Raw genomic sequence first — 18109 nt, forward strand, 5'->3', positions numbered from 1 at the left:
TGCTTTCCCTAAGTGCTAGTGATTTGTAAAGCTCTTGGTAATGTAATGCTATGGAGGAAAATAAAAAAAAAAACATTAAAACACATCTCTCAAATGGTTTTACATGAGCATCATTACATTAGCAAGAGCGTTTTAAATCACTAAGCTTATAAACGCACTGGTAGTGGGTCCAATGCCTAAGTGCTTTTACCCATAGTTGTAGGTCTGATACCAGCAATGCTGTTTGTGGCAGGCTCCTTTTTTTTTTTTTTTTTTTTTCCTGCTGGATGTTGCAGCTGTATGTTATTCCCTAGGACAGGGGTTCTCAAACTGGGTGCCGCGGCACCCTGGTGCGCCTTGAGCACCTCCCAGGGGTGCCTCGGCATGCCTCCCTATCCTTTGTACAATGCCATCAGGTAATGCAACCAGCTGCATTACCTGCCAGTTAACCTTTAAGCATAATGGGGGAGAGGGCCACTGACTACTTAGAGGCGGATGCTGCCTAATAGGCATCACTAGCTACTTGGAGGGGGTGCTACTTATTAAGGGTCATAACGGTATTTTGGTAGTTTTTCCCGAGGGGTGCCTTGAAAAAATGTCAAAGCCATCAAGGGCGCCCTCACCCAAAAAAGTTTAAGAACCACTGCCCTAGGACAAGCACCACTTGGTTTATTTGGGAGCTTTGATAGTAACAGGATTTTTTTTTAAATTAGGTTTTGCCCTATTCTATAACCTCAGTAGATACAGCATGTCACCATCACTAGAATTGCATCTAAATGAAAGACCATGACATGATTTGCACCACAGCAAGCAAACTGGCTGCTGTTTTTATCCTGTGTCAAGATTTGCTATGTATTATGTTGTATTTCACCCGCCTTGTGTATTTGCATGCTTCCATAGCCTTTTCCTCTTCCTCCTGCTTAGTATGTACCCTCCTCATGCTTATGCCTGTTCAGTCTCTTTTTGCACGTCTGCTGGCCAGCCCTGTCAATTTCCCTCCCTCCCTCCTGCTAGCCTGCAATGTCCTCTTCCCTTCCTCTTGTTGGCCTGCAATGTCCTCTTCCCTCCCTGTTGCTGGCCTGCCCTGTCCTCTTCCCTCCCTGTTGCTGGCCTGCCCTGTCCTCTTCCCTCCCTGTTGCTGGCCTGCCCTGTCCTCTTCCCTCCCTCTTGCTGGCCTGCCATGTCCTCTTCCCTCCCTCTTGCTGGCCTGCCATGTCCTCTTCCCTCCCTCTTGCTGGCCTGCCCAGTCCTCTTCCCTCCCTCTTGCTGGCCTGCCCAGTCCTCTTCCCTCCCTCTTGCTGGCCTGCCCAGTCCTCTTCCCTCCCTCTTGCTGGCCTGCCCAGTCCTCTTCCCTCCCTCTTGCTGGCCTGCCCAGTCCTCTTCCCTCCCTCTTGCTGGCCTGCCCAGTCCTCTTCCCTCCCTCTTGCTGGCCTGCCCAGTCCTCTTCCCTCCCTCTTGCTGGCCTGCCCAGTCCTCTTCCCTCCCTCTTGCTGGCCTGCCCAGTCCTCTTCCCTCCCTCTTGCTGGCCTGCCCAGTCCTCTTCCCTCCCTCTTGCTGGCCTGCCCAGTCCTCTTCCCTCCCTCTTGCTGGCCTGCCCAGTCCTCTTCCCTCCCTCTTGCTGGCCTGCCCAGTCCTCTTCCCTCCCTCTTGCTGGCCTGCCCAGTCCTCTTCCCTCCCTCTTGCTGGCCTGCCCAGTCCTCTTCCCTCCCTCTTGCTGGCCTGCCCAGTCCTCTTCCCTCCCTCTTGCTGGCCTGCCCAGTCCTCTTCCCTCCCTCTTGCTGGCCTGCCCAGTCCTCTTCCCTCCCTCTTGCTGGCCTGCCCAGTCCTCTTCCCTCCCTCTTGCTGGCCTGCCCAGTCCTCTTCCCTCCCTCTTGCTGGCCTGCCCAGTCCTCTTCCCTCCCTCTTGCTGGCCTGCCCAGTCCTCTTCCCTCCCTCTTGCTGGCCTGCCCAGTCCTCTTCCCTCCCTCTTGCTGGCCTGCCCAGTCCTCTTCCCTCCCTCTTGCTGGCCTGCCCAGTCCTCTTCCCTCCCTCTTGCTGGCCTGCCCAGTCCTCTTCCCTCCCTCTTGCTGGCCTGCCCAGTCCTCTTCCCTCCCTCTTGCTGGCCTGCCCAGTCCTCTTCCCTCCCTCTTGCTGGCCTGCCCAGTCCTCTTCCCTCCCTCTTGCTGGCCTGCCCAGTCCTCTTCCCTCCCTCTTGCTGGCCTGCAATGTCCTCTTCCCTTCCTCTTGCTGGCCTGCCCTGTCCTCTTCCCTTCCTCTTGCTGGCCTGCCCAGTCCTCTTCCCTTCCTCTTGCTGGCCTGCCCAGTCCTCTTCCCTCCCTCTTGCTGGCCTGCCCAGTCCTCTTCCCTCCCTCTTGCTGGCCTGCAATGTCCCTTTCTCACACTTTTACTTGTTTTATTCCTCAGAAGTACCGCCAGCAGCTCCATTACAGAATGGAGAGACTCCGAAAGACAATGCAGAGGAAAAGAAGAAGGCGGCTGCTGCAGCTGCTAAACGATTCATGTTCAACATTGCTGATGGTGGCTTCACAGGTATGAGCACTGTACAGAAAATATGATATATTTGATATAGTTCTGAAAAATTTCTGACTTTTTACAGAAAACATCAAAGCAGTCATTTCACCCTCAGTCACTCAGAGGTAAAAAAAAATGCAGTTTCCCCACAAGTGTCTAGGACCAAATTGAAGCCAGGGTGGGGGGTGGCTTAGAATGGGTTATAAAACCTAGAACTAAACGTAAACTTGTAATGAGAGGAATTTAGATGCTGCCATATTATTGAAGTACTTCCTTTTCTTTAGTTGTAGCAAGACTAATAAGAACCTTCATAAAACGTTCTCTTGTGTACCAGTAGATCCACCTTCCAGGACCAAATCGATGACCTGGGAGAGTTAAAGGATGATTGTACTCGTACCTGATAGCCAGCCATATAGAGTAGAAAGCTGTATCTTGGAAGTGTGCCAGTAGGCTTTGCCCCTCACTGGGACACTCATGAATGATTATCTTCTGTCCTGGCCCCATGAATGACCCCCTATTCTCCTCCATGATTAGAGGGGTCTATGGCAGGACGCACAGCAATCCTGTCTGTTTAGGAGGGCTGCACACAGTGAGGTGCTCTCCCTTAAAGGCTTGACAGGACATCTGCCAGCGTATCCAGCAGCAGAGTGCATTCACCCAGATCCACAGCCAATCAGATTTCACCTTTCCTCTAGCATTCATTGCTGCATCAAATTTATATTTTTACCTTTCTGCATATGAGGCAGCAAAAATGAAAGTAGTCTGCAATGGAGTCTGTCTGCCATTGTTGACTAAATAAAATGCTGCTTGAATTGTGTGCTGAGCCTCTCTGTAGAATACCCCATTAGGTCACTGAATCAGTATCGGCCTGCCCATTTGCTGACTTGCCCAGCTGCATGGCTGTTTCTGGTCTGACTCCCAAAGCCAAACTATCAGCAAGGAAACGTTCAAACATAACGTTTAATGTAGCACACAAAGTTTTGCAGTTAGAGTGGAAAGTAAAAATGGAGAATTTCAATGCAAAATCTCACCCGCTTTAAGAAAACCTGTATTGAAAAAAAGGGGCCCTGGGGGTACCTGCCTCAGGAGGGTAAGCCTCTGGATCCGATTTGAGGCTTCCCCGTCTTCCTCCATCCCATGGTGGTCTCGCTGGGCCGCCCTGAAGCTACAGCTAAAAATTTGTCATGCTGTGGCGCAGTAGCGCCTGCAATATTTACCTTTCCCTGCTCCAGCGCCGTAGCGGCTCTCGACTCGGGATCAGGCGGAAATTGCTGATCCTAGTCAGATCCGCTCTACTGCGCAAGTAGATGAAGAAACGAAAAAGCTGATCGTGACGGGAAGCTGCTGAAAGCCCGCGCAAGCCCCCAAAAAGGACGCTGGTAGAAGCCCGTCTGAACAGGCCCGAACGTGTTCAGTTTTTTTTATTTGGAGATAGGAGTTACTCTTATTGACTTAGAACTGGTGAATCTCCCTTTAGTTCTTGGCAAAGCCTGTGTCTGGATTGCTTAGGGCTTGCTGTTACATGTAGCACAACCGTTCTGTCTGCCCAGCTGTCGGAAATATTGCATTTTTTTTTTTATTTAAGATTTTTGCTTTGATTTATTGTTTAAGTCCAGTTTTTGTATGGAGCCCTGTGTACATTAATGTATTCTTCATCCTGCAGAACTTCACTCCTTATGGCAGAACGAGGAAAGAGCAGCAACAGTTACAAAGAAAATGTACGAGATCTGGCACAGACGGCATGATTATTGGCTCCTCTCTGGCATTATAACGTATCCTTTTTATAAAACTTATGCTGCATTTATGCAGTGACACTGGGTTACAGGATGGTGCACTGCTGGAGCCAAACAGTTACTGCAGGGTGGTGGGGCTGCTGTGGTGATGCAGGATTCATGCAGGGTGGTGAGGCTGCTGCAATGATGCAGGATTCATGCAGGGTGGTGAGGCTGCTGCAATGATGCAGGGTGGTGGGGCTGCAGCAATGATGCAGGGTTCATGCAGGGTGGTGAGGCTGCTGCAGTGATGCAGGATTCATGCAGGGTGGTGGGGCTGCTGCAGTGATGCAGGATTCATGCAGGGTGGTGGGTCTGCTGCAATGATGCAGGATTCATGCAGGGTGGTGGGGCTGCGGCAATGATGCAGGGTTAACCTCCCTGGCGGTGCATTTTTGTCTGAAATTATGAATCAAAAGGTGGTTGTATTTATTTTTAAGAATTCTAGGCCTCCAATTCTTAAGTCATAACTTGCCAAAATTTGTCAGAATAAAAGCCTGGTAGACATTCTACTTATAAATAAGACTAGAACACAAATTTGTTGAACTAATTAAATTGATGAATTAACTGAAAACATTTTTAAAATTGTATAAATAAGGCTGGCAGAAAGTAGTCAAAATCCAGGCAGATGTTAGTGCAGGTGACAGGCAGTCAAAATCCAGGCAAAAATCAGCTCAGAAGCAGTTGGGAACTAAATAGCTAAATTAACATCCTATGCTTTCAAATGAGCTTATCTGCCATGGCAGTCAAGTGACAGGAGAGAGATCAAATTACAGCTTGTGATTAGAGACAGATGAGCAATTAGACTGTGTGTGTGTGTGTGTGTGTGTGTGTGTGTGTGTGTGTGTGTGTGTGTGTGTGTGTGTGTGTGTGTGTGTGTGTGTGTGTGTGTGTGTGTGTGTGTGTATATATGTACATACAGGATGGATTTCTCTGTTTTCCTTCTGCTCTGTGCCCAAGATCAGTTCCACTTAAAAAATGTTTGTGCCGTCCCTGATGTCATGCTGCATTATTTTGATTGCCAGGCGGGTCCCCGGAAGAAGAGCGGGGATGTGGGGATCCCTGCGGCCAGGAGACTGGGGAGAGGCTGGAGTCCCGCTGTGCATTGCCGATCATGTGCAGGACTCCAAAGTGCAGCAGACTGCAGGCATTTGCCTACCTACCGCTCTGGCCTCATTTTTCCTACCCCGCTTGGGGATACAGCCAGGGAGGTTAATGCAGGGTGGTGAAGCTGCTGCAGTCATGCAGGGTTGTGTGGTGAAGGGGTAGCTGAGGGTATTTACGATGCTTTGATCTTACCACAAACCTGTTTTCCTGAGCACGGTGCAGTCATGGCTACGCTCGCTGGCAGGACATCCAGAACGACGTGCGATATGCGATTCTAAACGAACCTTTCAAAGGGGAGGTGAACAGAGGAAACTTTCTGGAAATTAAGAACAAGTTCCTGGCGCGACGGTTCAAAGTAAGTATCCAGTGCTTTGGATAATCTGCCTACATCCGGCACTAATAATGTAAACTGTAATGGCAATGGATTTTGATGAATACTTTGTTCTACCCGGCTTTTAAGGAATTGTCAGGCCAAAAAGTTTCACTTACCAGCCCCATGCAGCCATCCTGTGCCCTCGTAGTCACTGCTGCTCCAGTCCCCCGCCGCCAGCTAGTTTCGTTGTAGCTGACCTCTAGGTTGGCGGGCCGCATTGTGTACATTTTTACGCATTCCCGCTGGTGCACCACTAACGCGTAAAAATGTATATCAATGTTCCTGCACCAGCGTGAATGCGTAAATGTACGCAATGCGACCCACCGACCCCGAGGTCGGCTAAAACGAAACTAACTGGCGGCGGGGGACTGGAGCAGCAGTGAGCGAGACTACAAGGGCACAGGATGGCTGCATGGGGCTGGTAGAAGCCCCAGGTGAGAATTTACCCCCCGACTATTCCTTTAAAGCAATTGTGACTGGAAGTGATGGTGAAAGTTTGATACTTAGCAGTGGAAAGCCTCTATGGTCCAGAGACTTCTAAGGTGCGCTTTGAGCCCACCGTTCCTGCTCTTCTTTTTCCGGTGCTCCCAGCTGTTGACAAGTGCATCTGCATATATACTGTGCATGCTCCAGTGCGTTCTGGGCATACTAAGTAGCATAAAGCTGTTTGTGCACTTTTTTTCTTTTTCCTCTGTGCATGACCAATTTGTTCTACTGGGCATGCCCAGACCTTACTTGCACATCTGATCTTTATTGTACTCCTCCACATGAGGAGTCTACACCCTCCTCTGCTTTATGTTGATGCTGACTGTGCTCTCTCCCCTCAGCTCCTAGAACAAGCACTCGTCATAGAGGAGCAGTTGAGAAGAGCGGCGTATCTTAACATGTCTGAAGATCCCTCTCACCCTTCTATGGCATTGAACACCAGGTTTGCAGAGGTGGAGTGTTTGGCAGAGAGTCACCAGCACTTATCAAAAGAGTCCATGGCAGGAAACAAGCCAGCTAATGCAGTTCTCCATAAAGGTAATTGTGTGGATGTTGCATCTGTGGGCCCCCTGGATAGATAATTTCCTGTGCATCTGTAATAAGCAAATCCTGGCTTTCCCTGGAAAGCTGTGCTGGTCTCCTCACCCCAGGCTGCACTACTGGTCAGGGAGTCCTTTATTAGAACTGGTTCTGCGGCTGGAACCACAGCCTCTAGAAAATCTCACTCTCCCAGGAAAAAAAGACTTTGATCCTTAAAGGGAAGGTTCAGGGACTAACTAAAAAAAAATAAAAATCCATTTCCACTTACCTGGGGCTTCCTCCAGCCCGTGGCAGGCAGGAGGTGCCCTCGGCGCCGCTCCGCAGGCTCCTGGTGGTCTCCGGTGGCCGACCCGACCTGGCCAGGTCGGGCTTCTTCTGCGCTCCATTGTGCGTTTCACGCCGGCGCGCTGACGTCATCGGACGTCCTCCGGGCTGTACTGCGCAGGCTCAGCAAGGCTGCTTAAAGACACTGAAGCAAAAAAAAATTATGATTATAATTTGTATGTGTAGTACAGCTCAGAAATAAAACATTAGGAGCAGAGACATAAGTATAATGTTATTTCCAGTACAGGAAGAGTTAAAGTGGATGCGAGATTAACTTTTACTCATTGCATAATTGTGTTCCTTTCCTATTGTTTATAGGGCATTCCTCAAGCCAAATACTTTTTTGTTTTAATACTCTAATTCCCTATAAACTAAACAAGCCTTGCCCACAGCTTTTCAGAGAGCCTTGGCATTTTCAGACAGTAGCAAGGGCTCATGGGAGTCTGGGCAGGAGGGGGAGGTATTACTAGCCAGAGACTTCAGAGGCAGTGGAGAGGAAGGCGGAGGGGGGATTTTTTTTTTTTTTTTTTTTTTTTTTTTTTCACAGGCTGAGTGCTGAAGATGCAGATAAACTTGCCTGTGAGTTGTGTTTACAAACATGGCTGCTGTCATTGTATCAGGAAGAAATAATCATATTCTATTAACCTTCCTGGCGGTAATACGTTCGGGGTAAGCCGCATAGGAGGTTTTCTCAGGCCCCGCTGGGCCGATTTGAGTAATATTTTTTTTTTTTTTTTTTTTTTTCTGAACGCAGCTAGCACTTTGCTAGCTGCGTCAGCACTTCGATCGCCGCATTCCGTGTCGCAGCACAGCCCCCCCCCCCCCCCTAGACCCCTGCGCTGCCTGGCCTATCAGCGCCAGGCAGCGGCAAGGGGTGGATCGGGACTCCCTTAGACGTCGGTGACGTCATCCCGCCCCGTCGCCATGGCGACGGGGGAAGCCCTCCAGGAAATCCCGTTCTTTGAACGGGATTTCCTGATCGCCTATTGCCAGAGGCGATCGGCGGGGCTGGGGGGATGCCGCTGAGCAGCGGCTATCATGTAGCGAGCCTAGGCTACATGATTTAAAAATAAATAAATAAATAAAAAAAAGGCTGCGCTGCCCCCTGGCGGTTTTTAATATCCCACCAGGGAGGTTAAAGCTGTTTTCAGCTAGATTTGCTGTGTAAACTATCTAAACTTTAGATAAGATATACGAGGACAAGTTACTTGTTATAGTTCGTTTTTTTTCATCTCGGATCCGCTTTAAGAGACTTAAGATGTTATCTATGCAAAAAAAGCCATTGAGCTGAGTTCTGAAGGTTATCTGAGCTTTCAGTCAAGGATTTTCTTTTTCTCGGCCAGAGGACAGGTCAATAGTTCATAGCCTGCGCTGTAAAAACATTTCATTTCGAATGCTGAGTGTTGTGTAAACTGCACATACTAGAGAATTATGTAATGTTATAAAAAACACTAACTGAAAATTAAAAATATGAGTATTTCTTTGCTACTAATCTTCTAGTAATAATCCGTACTACACAACCAATTTATTAAATCTTAATTTTTTTTCTGCTTCATTGTCTCTTTAATGATCCTAGTTGCCATGGAGAACACACTAGTGGTCCTCCAGGAGAAAAGCGCAATATACTGTTAATGTTGTAGGCTTAAGGCTTGGATATTTGCCTATGGAGAGGGAAGGCTCTGGATCACATTTAGCCTGCCTGGTCCCTGCTATATGACCTAGTTCCGCCGCTGTCTGCCTTGGTCAAGTTATTTGACCTCCAATACATTTTTGGGACTCCTCGTGCAAGCTTCGGGTCTGGATCTGGGCCTGCACATGCAGTATGGATGTGTCAGTCTTCGGAAGTGTTCAGGGATGCATGTGCTTCTGAAGCTCATCAAGGTGTCCCAAAATTGCACATTTTAAATGGAGGACAGCGGCAAGCTAAGGGCGTGGAGACAGGATCAGGAAGGCTCTATGGGATTCAGTGCTTTCCCTCTTCTTGGGGGTGATTTTGTTATTAGCCCCCTCAGGTTTTCTTTAGGTAGCCAGAAGCCGTTTAGTCTGGGAAAGGTTAAGCCATAAGAATGCAGGTGACAGTGTGGTGGCAGTTCAAATGTTTTTAAGTGTAGTTGCAGCTATGAATCAGTTGCTATTGATGATTACATTGCCTAGCTGCCAATCAGCTACTACTTGAAGGTGAGATGACCCCTGTACTCCTTCGATATGTTTAACCTTTTCATGATTGCAGTGGAGCAGAGGATGGTATGAAGATAATTTTTACAGGCACTTTTTCTTCCCCTCTTTTGTTACTCCGGTGAAGTGTATATGCTACAGTAAACTCCTGTATGGTAGTACTGGTAATGTCTAAAACTCATGGAGAAGCATGTGATCAGTTTGGTCAGGTGATAGATATGCAAGTCTCTGATTTGCTTCATGATCATGTGTTAAAACATGTGAACCCAGCAAATCAGAGCTTTGCAGATCTATCAGACTGCCATCACTACTATGTAGGGTACTTGGAGACAGAGGTGGACTAACCAGAACTCTTCTAATAAAGCCAGTATTTGCATATTGATGCAAGTAAAGTAAACTTCTTACCGGCACCTGTAGTAATTTATAAGGGCTTGTGTACACTAACAGTTCTGTTCCCAAACTCAGCAGGTTCTATTTGGCTGTTAGGAACTTACAGTGGTGAGCACAATGCATATTGCAGTGTACACAAAACCCGATGGTTACACAATTTGACGGTGCATTCAGATTGACACGGTCACCATCGGCCTTATTTACTAAGCTTACCCAAGGCTGGAGAACGTAACTGATAAGCAAATCTGGATTGTATTCTTAAAACCATGCTCCTTTAGGTGGCAAATGTTACAGCTATTGCCTTGGTCATACGTTACCTCAGTGAGGACTGCTGAAAGGTGAAGCAGGTGTGCGATTCCTTTATGCCCGCAGCTGTAGCACATGACTGCTGTCACATGACCACAACTTCACTAACCTTTCAGCAATTCCAGCTGTGGTCTGACATGTCCCAGATTAGGGATACTCTTCACACCTCAAAGCAGTCCAGGTTTGCTGGATCACTTAAATTCTCCAGCCACGGAAAACCGTAGTAAATTAGGTCCCATGTACTTCCCTCTGTCCTGCAGTACTGAAGCAATTGGAGGAACTGTTGAGCGACATGAAGGCAGATGTCACCCGACTCCCAGCGACCATTGCCCGAATTCCACCTGTGGCCGTGCGACTACAGATGTCCGAGAGGAACATTCTGAGCCGACTGGCAAGCCGGACTGGAGAACCTCAACCTCAGCAGGTAGGTTTTATTTCTAGAAGTCCCCTCATTTTCTCCAGGGTGCATAGGAATGTGGGTGATTCACAAAAAGGACTGGTGGTTGTCAGGATCTCTTACCAGCATCAGGGGTGGGGCTGGTGCCTGCTCACCTGCTGTTGCTCCGCCCCTTGCATGAGCACCATCGTAGTATTGTTATGCATCACTGCGTGCTGTTGCAGGTAATTTGTGGCGGACTTCGGTCCATATAGGGGTATGCTGTGCTGGACCCGATGCGGGGGAGCGACATGAATTGATGGGCGCAGTGGCCAGTGGTTTTTAGAGTAGGACATGTGCTTTGACCTGTACAAGATGATGCTGTGCTGGATTTTATCGACAACAGCAGCCACTGTTGGCAGCCACTTTTTCCTATGTCCGACATTGAGCCTATAGACTAGTGGTAAAGGCCAATGTCTGCCATAGATATAGGATGGGTAAGGGTTAATTCAGTGGACATCTAATGAAAACTTTTCTCTCCCTCTCTCAGCAGCAGATTGCCCAGCAATAACACCCCCCCTCCTCTGGTCAGGAGGACAAAGCTTCTACCAACCCCAAACATTCCCAACAGAGAGCAGAGGGCCCAGTGAAGGCCATCGGACAAGGTCGCTGAATAGACCTCCCGGGAGAAGACTCAGCAGAGCTGAACCCCACCCAGGAACATTTTATTAGAGGCTCACAGGGATCCTGCAAGGTGTCACTGTGACCACACAAGCCTGAGGGCGGATCTTATGGTGCTGCTGCTGCTTCATGCTGGGGTCTAGGATCACACCATACACCCCAAGGCCCACAAACTCGACCTGTGCACAGCTGCATCCTGGATTCAGAAGGAAATACTTTTCGTTTCTTTCTTTTTTTTTTTTTTTTTTTTTTTGGTCTAATTTTATTTGCTCTGAGCCCCTCACACTGCCCGAGGGGGGCAGGAGTGGTGTCACCCAGGACAGGCACCCTACCTCCATCCTTTTTAATACAGAACGCGTTGTCGTATAATAAAACACAAAATGTTACCCAGATGTGTCCTGAGTCTTGGGGCGGGTGGGCACTGTGGATGGTGTTACTATCAGGGATTCTGATGGGTGGCATGTTGCTGTTTTATTGGGGTGCACATGGTGGATGGCCTATTCCTGCTGGATCACGGTTATGGGCATGGAGGTCACAGCTGGAAATCTCAGATTTGCCTGCAGTTGGAAAGTGACCATTTTGTGTGCTGATCTGTCTTATCCTACTAGCTGGAGAACCACCGGATATTTGTGGATAAGCGTGTACTAAAGTGGACCTAATTGTACATGTAACTTTAATCTAGAAAAATCTCCTAAAGTGATTGGGAATAAGCCCTAAAGGTGGGGCACAAATGCCCCCCTCTACAAACCTTTCACCCAGGCAGTGCTAATCACGTTTTCATAGCATTAGTCACATGATGGAAGCCTGAAGGGCATTAGACATGTTCTTCAGGATTAGCCAGAAGTGGTTCTATCCTGAAATGTCCTCAGGCTTTAGATGAACAGTACTGCAGAAGGATGACAAGGATATGCAAATAATTCAGGATTATGCAAATTTTTTATGCAGCTTGAAAATGGACTAGTCGGTTTTCACCTTGAGATTTAATTGGTCCATTTTCAAGCTGCTATATTTGCATAATCCTGCAGCAGCTCAGAATTAGTTGCGTCTCATTGATCATCCCCACTGCTGGGCAGACATCCAGTTTTTATCCTTTGTGAGGCGACGTCTGTACAAAGTTGGCACTTAATTGAAAAGTTATTCCATCTGTTTTAAGTTTTACCAACAAGTTGAGAAAGAGCTTTTGATTTGCTTTAGAGAGCAATTCAGATCCTATTGATCACAACAGGTTATTTTAATACAATTTTTAGATTCTCTTGCAATAACTTTTAAATATGTATGAGTACGGTAAAATCTATGGGGCCAGCATAATGCTATGTACATTCATTAGCCTTAAAGTGACTCTATAAAAAAAATACCTAGAGAGGGAAGGCTCTGGGTCCTACAGTGTTACCCAACCCTGTTCAAGGCCCACCATGCATGTTTTGTGGAAATCCAAAGGTAGATAATCGGCTCTGTAGACACTAATTACCTCACCTGTGGATGTTTCTGGTTTTCTGCAAAACGTACTGCTGGTGGGCCTTGAGGATAGGGTTGGGGAACTCTGCAAGAGCCTTCCTGCTCTTCTCATGCTCTGTGTTCCAGCCCAGGCTCCTCCAATCAAATCTCCTGTGGAGGGAGGCTTTTGGAAATCTTCGGCATCCTGAGTACTCCTGAAGACGGGCGTCTCTGTACTTTGCCTGCGCGGGAGAGCGTGCTTGCGCATGAGCAGTACAGTCACCAGTCTCTGGGAGCATTCCCGAAGACTTAAAGTGAACCAGAGATAAAGCACGCTCATGTATTTTACCATATATATCCGTGGGAACATTAGAGAAAACACCTACCCTGCTCTTTGTTTCGTTCTTCTCTGCTCAGTCTGCCGGTTATCAGCCCTGATAAAATCCCAGACTGAGCATTCAGTCTGGCTATGCTCAGGAATCATTATAGCTGAGTCATTATAGCAGTGCCAGAAGGGGGCAGGATTGGGTTTGAAAAGACATCAGAGAAGACCGCCTCCGCTATGATTCCTGAGCAAAGCCAGACTGAATGCTCAGCTGTATTTTATCAGGGCTGATAACAAGCAGACTGAGCAGTGAAGGATGAAACAAAGAGAAAGGGTAGGTGTTTTCTCTGTTTTCACTGATGTATATAGTAAAATATGAGGGTGCTTCATCTCTAGTTCACTTTAAAAAGCCTCCCGGAGAAAGCACTTTCTGAGCCATCAGTTTGAGACTAATGGGGTAGCCAGCGATGGAACGAAGGGACCAGGAGAGGTGTGGGAAGGCTCTATAGGACCCAGAGCCTTCCTTCTCCTTAGGTAATTTTTTTTTATTTGTTTTTTGTTCCCGGCAGTGTTGATAGATATGGCCAGGTGACAGTTTTCTCTTGATCATTGTGCAGTCTCTTAGTAATTTTAGTGCAACTACTAAGGATGAGAGACCACAATTTTACTAGAAGCGAAGCTGGACCTTTTTTGTGTCTGAGAAGTGCATCTGCTCATGTTTGAGGGGTTTGCTGCAGCCAAGGTAAATTTACCTGGATGGATGGCAACTTGCTGCGCTCCATCCTCCTGTCACCTCCTGTTTCATAGCAGAAGTTATGGGTGTGAAGCAGGAAGTTTCTGGAGGATGGAGTGCCATGGCATGCTTCCTGGTAGTCACGTGACGCAAGGGGAAGAGACTGAAGGCTGGGTGAGAAATCCTCTCCCTCCATCCCTCACCTGCTTAGCAGAACGGAGTGTAAACTGAGTGTAAACTGATCCGATCGACCGGTGATGAGATTTGTTTTCACGGATACGTTTGCCAGTGTGGACCAAGCCATACGGATTCAGTGAAGTGGACACCCGATCTGCTATACTGGATCAGTTTGGCTTTAAACTGAGAACTGGGCTTTAAAGGGAGTCTGTTTTCTGTTAAGGTTTCAGATCTTTGCCTAAGGAAAGAGAAGGCCCTGGGTCCTGTAGAGCCTTTCCCGATCCTCCCCTACAGTCCCTGTGTCTCACCACTGTCCCCCGCCTTTCCCCCCCCCCCCCCCCCCCCATTATCAGTCTCTGACCGATTGGTCGGCGACTGGTCACTTCTGCAGCTTGCGATAGGCTTCAGCAGCCAGAGGACTTCTGAAGATGGGCCGCTCCGTACTGTGCATGCACAAGAATGCATGCTCACACAGTACAGAACGGCGCTTCTTTGGGAGCACTTGGGCTCCTGAAGATTGCTGAAGTCTCTCGCAGCTGTGGAAGTGAGCAGTCTCTGACCTAGTCTGATTGCCAGAATAGTGTGCAAGCAAGTAGGCACACTGGCTGACCTGGTTGAGTCCTTAGGAGCTGCGTTTGAAATGAATGAAACTTTGATAATCCCCCATGAGGAAATGTAGCAGTAAAAAACCTGTCAGTAAGGCAAAAGGCCCACACTTGTCGGTGCAGAAAACGAACATGCTTTTCTGATTATGATTTGATTTTTGGACACAGTGGGTTTGCCTGTGCTTAAATGCACACATTACTCTACAGTAGCTAATAATTGTCAATGTGAAAATGCGCATGAAGTATGATAAATGGCCTCAATTCACTAAGATCATGCTGGAGATAAGGCAAGAGAAAACTTACCTCCACACAGTGAGTTATCTTATCTCTTCATTCCTTAAGTTACCTTCTATGTAGTTGTTACCACCTCCTGTAGTTATTTACACACGCTGCAAATTAACAGCCTGAATTCTGGAGTTATTTTAAAGATTGAAGAGTTCACTTATGCTGGATACACACGGTGCGTTCGCTCACTCGATTTTCCCGTCGATTCGTTTATTTCCAACATGTCCGATTTGGATTGGTCGATTCGGCATACTTTGCATGCGAATCGACCTAACGATCCATCGAAATCCAAATCGGACATGTTGGAAATAAACGAATCGGGAATCGACGGGAAAATCGAGTGCGCGAACGCACCGTGTGTATCCAGCATTAAAGGAGCTTCAGCCTAAACAAACATACTGTCATTAAGTTACATTAGTTATGTTAATTAAAATGGGTAATCTAATCTAATCTCTTACCCTCCCTGTTTTAGGCCTCCTTTCCACAAACTGTTGAGCTGTGTGCTCAGCAAGCAGTTACCAGGCAGAAGTAAGCAGTTATCATGCAGCAACAAGCAGTTACTAGGCAGCAGTGAGCAGTTGAGTTTGAGAGGTATTTCACTTCATATCAACAGTCCGTAGAAAGGAGGCCTTAAAAGAACAGGCAAATGTTTGTGATTTCATGAGGGCAGCCATCTTTTTGGTTGAAAGGAGGTGACTGGGAGCATGAGACGCAGTTCCAACTGTCCTGTGTGCTGATCACACCTCCCAGTTGCAAGGCAAAGTGAATAATCTAGGAAATCCCATCATGCTTTGCACAGCATCAGGGGAAAAAAGCCCGGGCAGTTCTTTGATGGGTGGAGCTTAGCTAAAAATGCAGCTTTGGTAAGAAAAACAAAGTTCTGATGCTGTGAAACTGTTAAACACCAAGCATTTTCAGTTCTGCTGAGTAGATTTTTTTTTTTAGTCTGGAGGTTCACTTTAAAGACAGTTAACTTTAGGTTTGCATGAAGTAAAAGGTTTCCTGAATACTACATGCCTTATCACCATGGTGATAACTCTAGAAACGTTAGACAGGAGATAAGCTTAGTGAATTGAGGCCAAAGTTTTTTCTAATGTAAAACCTCAATTCCTCTTAACCCCCCCCAAGATGCAGAAGTCGTATGAAAGTGTGAACCTTCCCACTGACTAAAATTGTTTAGTTGTAATGTGAAAAAACGCATGGGATTGTGTGGTCCAGGCCTTAGAAGATCAGAGCTATTCTAATTATTGTAAGTGATAGCGACAGGGAAAAAAATGTTAAAGGGCAGGTCCAGGTAAATATAAAAATCAAATCTCCTTACCTCAGGCTTCCTCCAGCCCCTGGCAGCCATCCTGTGCCCTCACCGCTCCGGTGGCTCCTGGTCCCCTCACCAGGTCGGCATCTTCCTGTGCTTCAGAGTGCGGCTCACTGAGTTGCACTCTGGCCTGCACAGTACAGTCCGGATGACGTCCGTGCAACGCTAAGAGCCACTTGCGCAGTGTGCATCTTGCACCGGAGGGAGCCACCGGCGAGGAGCGGAGCTGCGTGGAGGGCACAGGACTGCTGCAAGGGGCTGGAGGAAGCCCTGGGTAAGTACCCTTTTTTTTTTTTTTTTTTTTTTTAAATAGCTCCTTGGATGTGTCCTTTATCTGTATGATTGTTTGCAAGAGTTGATCTCAAGTGAATTTGGAGTGGTAGGCATATGGAGGTTTCCATATTTATTATCTTTTAAGCAATGCCAATCAAGGATGAGCTCCGGATCAAATTAGGATGAAATCCGAATGGGTTACATTAGGATTTCATCCTCCTAATTAGTGCAGCTGAGCGGGTGTGTGTGGGGAGCTTAAACTTACCCAGCAACCTTCTTCAATCCGTCCCACGCTGTTCCAAGCCGCGTCACGTGACTTACTACACTTCCTCCTTCAACCCGGAAGGAGGAAGTGTTTGTTGTAGTCATGTAACGCAGCATGGGACGGATTGAAGAAGGCTGCTGGGTAAGTTTAAGCTCCCCGCACACACCCGCTCAGCTGCACTAATTAGGAGGATGAAATCCTAATGTAACCCATTCGGAATTAATCCATAGCTTATCACTGATACGAATTGCCTGGCTGTCCATTTCATTGTTTTGGCTTCAGTAGTGTCTTTAAAGAGGAACTCCAGTGAAATGTAAAAAAGTGCTTCATTTTTACAATAATTATATATAAATGATGTAGTCAGTGTTTGCCCATTGTAAAATCTTTTCAATCCCTGATTTATATTCTGACATTTATCACATGGTGACTTTTTATTTTTACTGCTGGCAAGTGATGTAGCGGCTACTTGCTGTTTTGGTAGTTGGAAACAGCTGTAAACAGCTATTTCCCACAATGCAACAAGGTTCACAGACAGGAAACTGCCAGGACCATGGTCCTCAGTTTTTTGTTGGATGGGTTTCACCACACTATCAGTCATACAGCGCCCCCTGATGATCCGTTTGTGAAAAGGAATAGATTTCTCATGTAAAAGGGGGTATCGGCTACTGATTGGGATGAAGTTTAATTCTTAATCACGGTTTCTCTTTAAGTTTCACACGGCTATGCACTAATATGACCCAGGTGACAGCTGCAGTGATCCTCACACAGTAGAACTGGTCAACGACATTTAAATTTGTCTTGGAAGCAAATTATGCAGCTTGAAATTAGGTCAATTAAAATGGCAGAAAGTACATGGAATTAGTCGAAGTTCCAGCTGCATGCAGTGTGAATTCAACATTTGCTTAACATCTCTGCTGATCCCATGACCCATTACTTGAGTCATATTGGAATATAGGCGCGGTCAGGGACCAATTTTATATAAAATGCAGTTACATGCAAAGCTCCTGCTATATTTGCTGGTGATCACTGCAGTCATAGCCTGGGTCATATCATGACATAGTGGTTGGAAATGGTCACGTATTAAAAAAAAAAAAGTTATAAAGTAGTATCTCCTGCTATTTGCTGGTGATTACTGCATCCATATCTAATGCTAGGTACACCATACAATTTTTCTGTTAGATTTACCCGTCATACAGTATGCAAAATACAGAACTGGTGGTTACAATGACAGATGAAACATGATGAATAAAATGTGTAACAGAGGGTAAGCTATGAAATGAACAAAATAATCGGACACAAATGGGTGAGAGCCCTGCCCTTGCAAGCTTACAATCTAAAGGAATGAGGGGAAAAGAGGTTGGGAGGTATGTGGTATACACACAAGCACAATGCATGGTCACTACTTTACGACTGCTCCATGCCAATTGTTGGCGGCAGCCCCAGGACTGTCTAATGCCGATTGGCGTAAGGTCCTCGGGCCGGAGCTTGCAGGGGATAGTGTGTGCCACCACGCTCTTTCAGCCTGAAGCTGAAGCCTATCACAGCCGATTGCTCTGTTTGGCTGGTGGGTGGGGGCTGGGGAAATAGAGGAAATTTTATAAAGAAAAGAAAAAAAAAAAAACAATGCTGGGGGTGATCAGACCTCACAAACAGAAAACTCTGTTGGTGGGATTAAAA

The 18109-nt window shown here is 47.0% G+C and overlaps 1 protein-coding gene and 1 non-coding gene across 8 annotated transcripts in view; both read left to right on the forward strand.

The window, feature by feature from the left end:
* The window catches only part of CHD4 (chromodomain helicase DNA binding protein 4), a 69022-nt gene extending 57616 nt beyond the window's left edge, over nucleotides 1-11406 (forward strand). For 3 of the 7 annotated variants that reach the window (XM_068257676.1, XM_068257678.1, XM_068257677.1), the window contains exons 35-40: nucleotides 2383-2508; nucleotides 4154-4262; nucleotides 5592-5724; nucleotides 6570-6765; nucleotides 10196-10387; nucleotides 10890-11406. In XM_068257676.1, the coding sequence (XP_068113777.1) occupies nucleotides 2383-2508; nucleotides 4154-4262; nucleotides 5592-5724; nucleotides 6570-6765; nucleotides 10196-10387; nucleotides 10890-11071 (938 nt within the window). In that variant the 3' untranslated portion in view covers nucleotides 11072-11406. The remainder of the gene's footprint in view (nucleotides 1-2382; nucleotides 2509-4153; nucleotides 4263-5591; nucleotides 5725-6569; nucleotides 6766-10195; nucleotides 10388-10889) is intronic. The other 4 variants (XM_068257681.1, XM_068257682.1, XM_068257679.1 and 1 more) reach the window with 3 other exon arrangements.
* LOC137537392 (small Cajal body-specific RNA 11) lies at nucleotides 2980-3115 on the forward strand. The gene has a single exon (XR_011024626.1). It is a non-coding gene; the product is annotated as a small Cajal body-specific RNA 11 (non-coding RNA).
* Nucleotides 11407-18109: the final 6703 nt, after the last annotated feature.

This window comes from Hyperolius riggenbachi, chromosome 10, assembly GCF_040937935.1.
Source record: "Hyperolius riggenbachi isolate aHypRig1 chromosome 10, aHypRig1.pri, whole genome shotgun sequence".
Lineage (NCBI taxonomy): Eukaryota > Metazoa > Chordata > Amphibia > Anura > Hyperoliidae > Hyperolius > Hyperolius riggenbachi.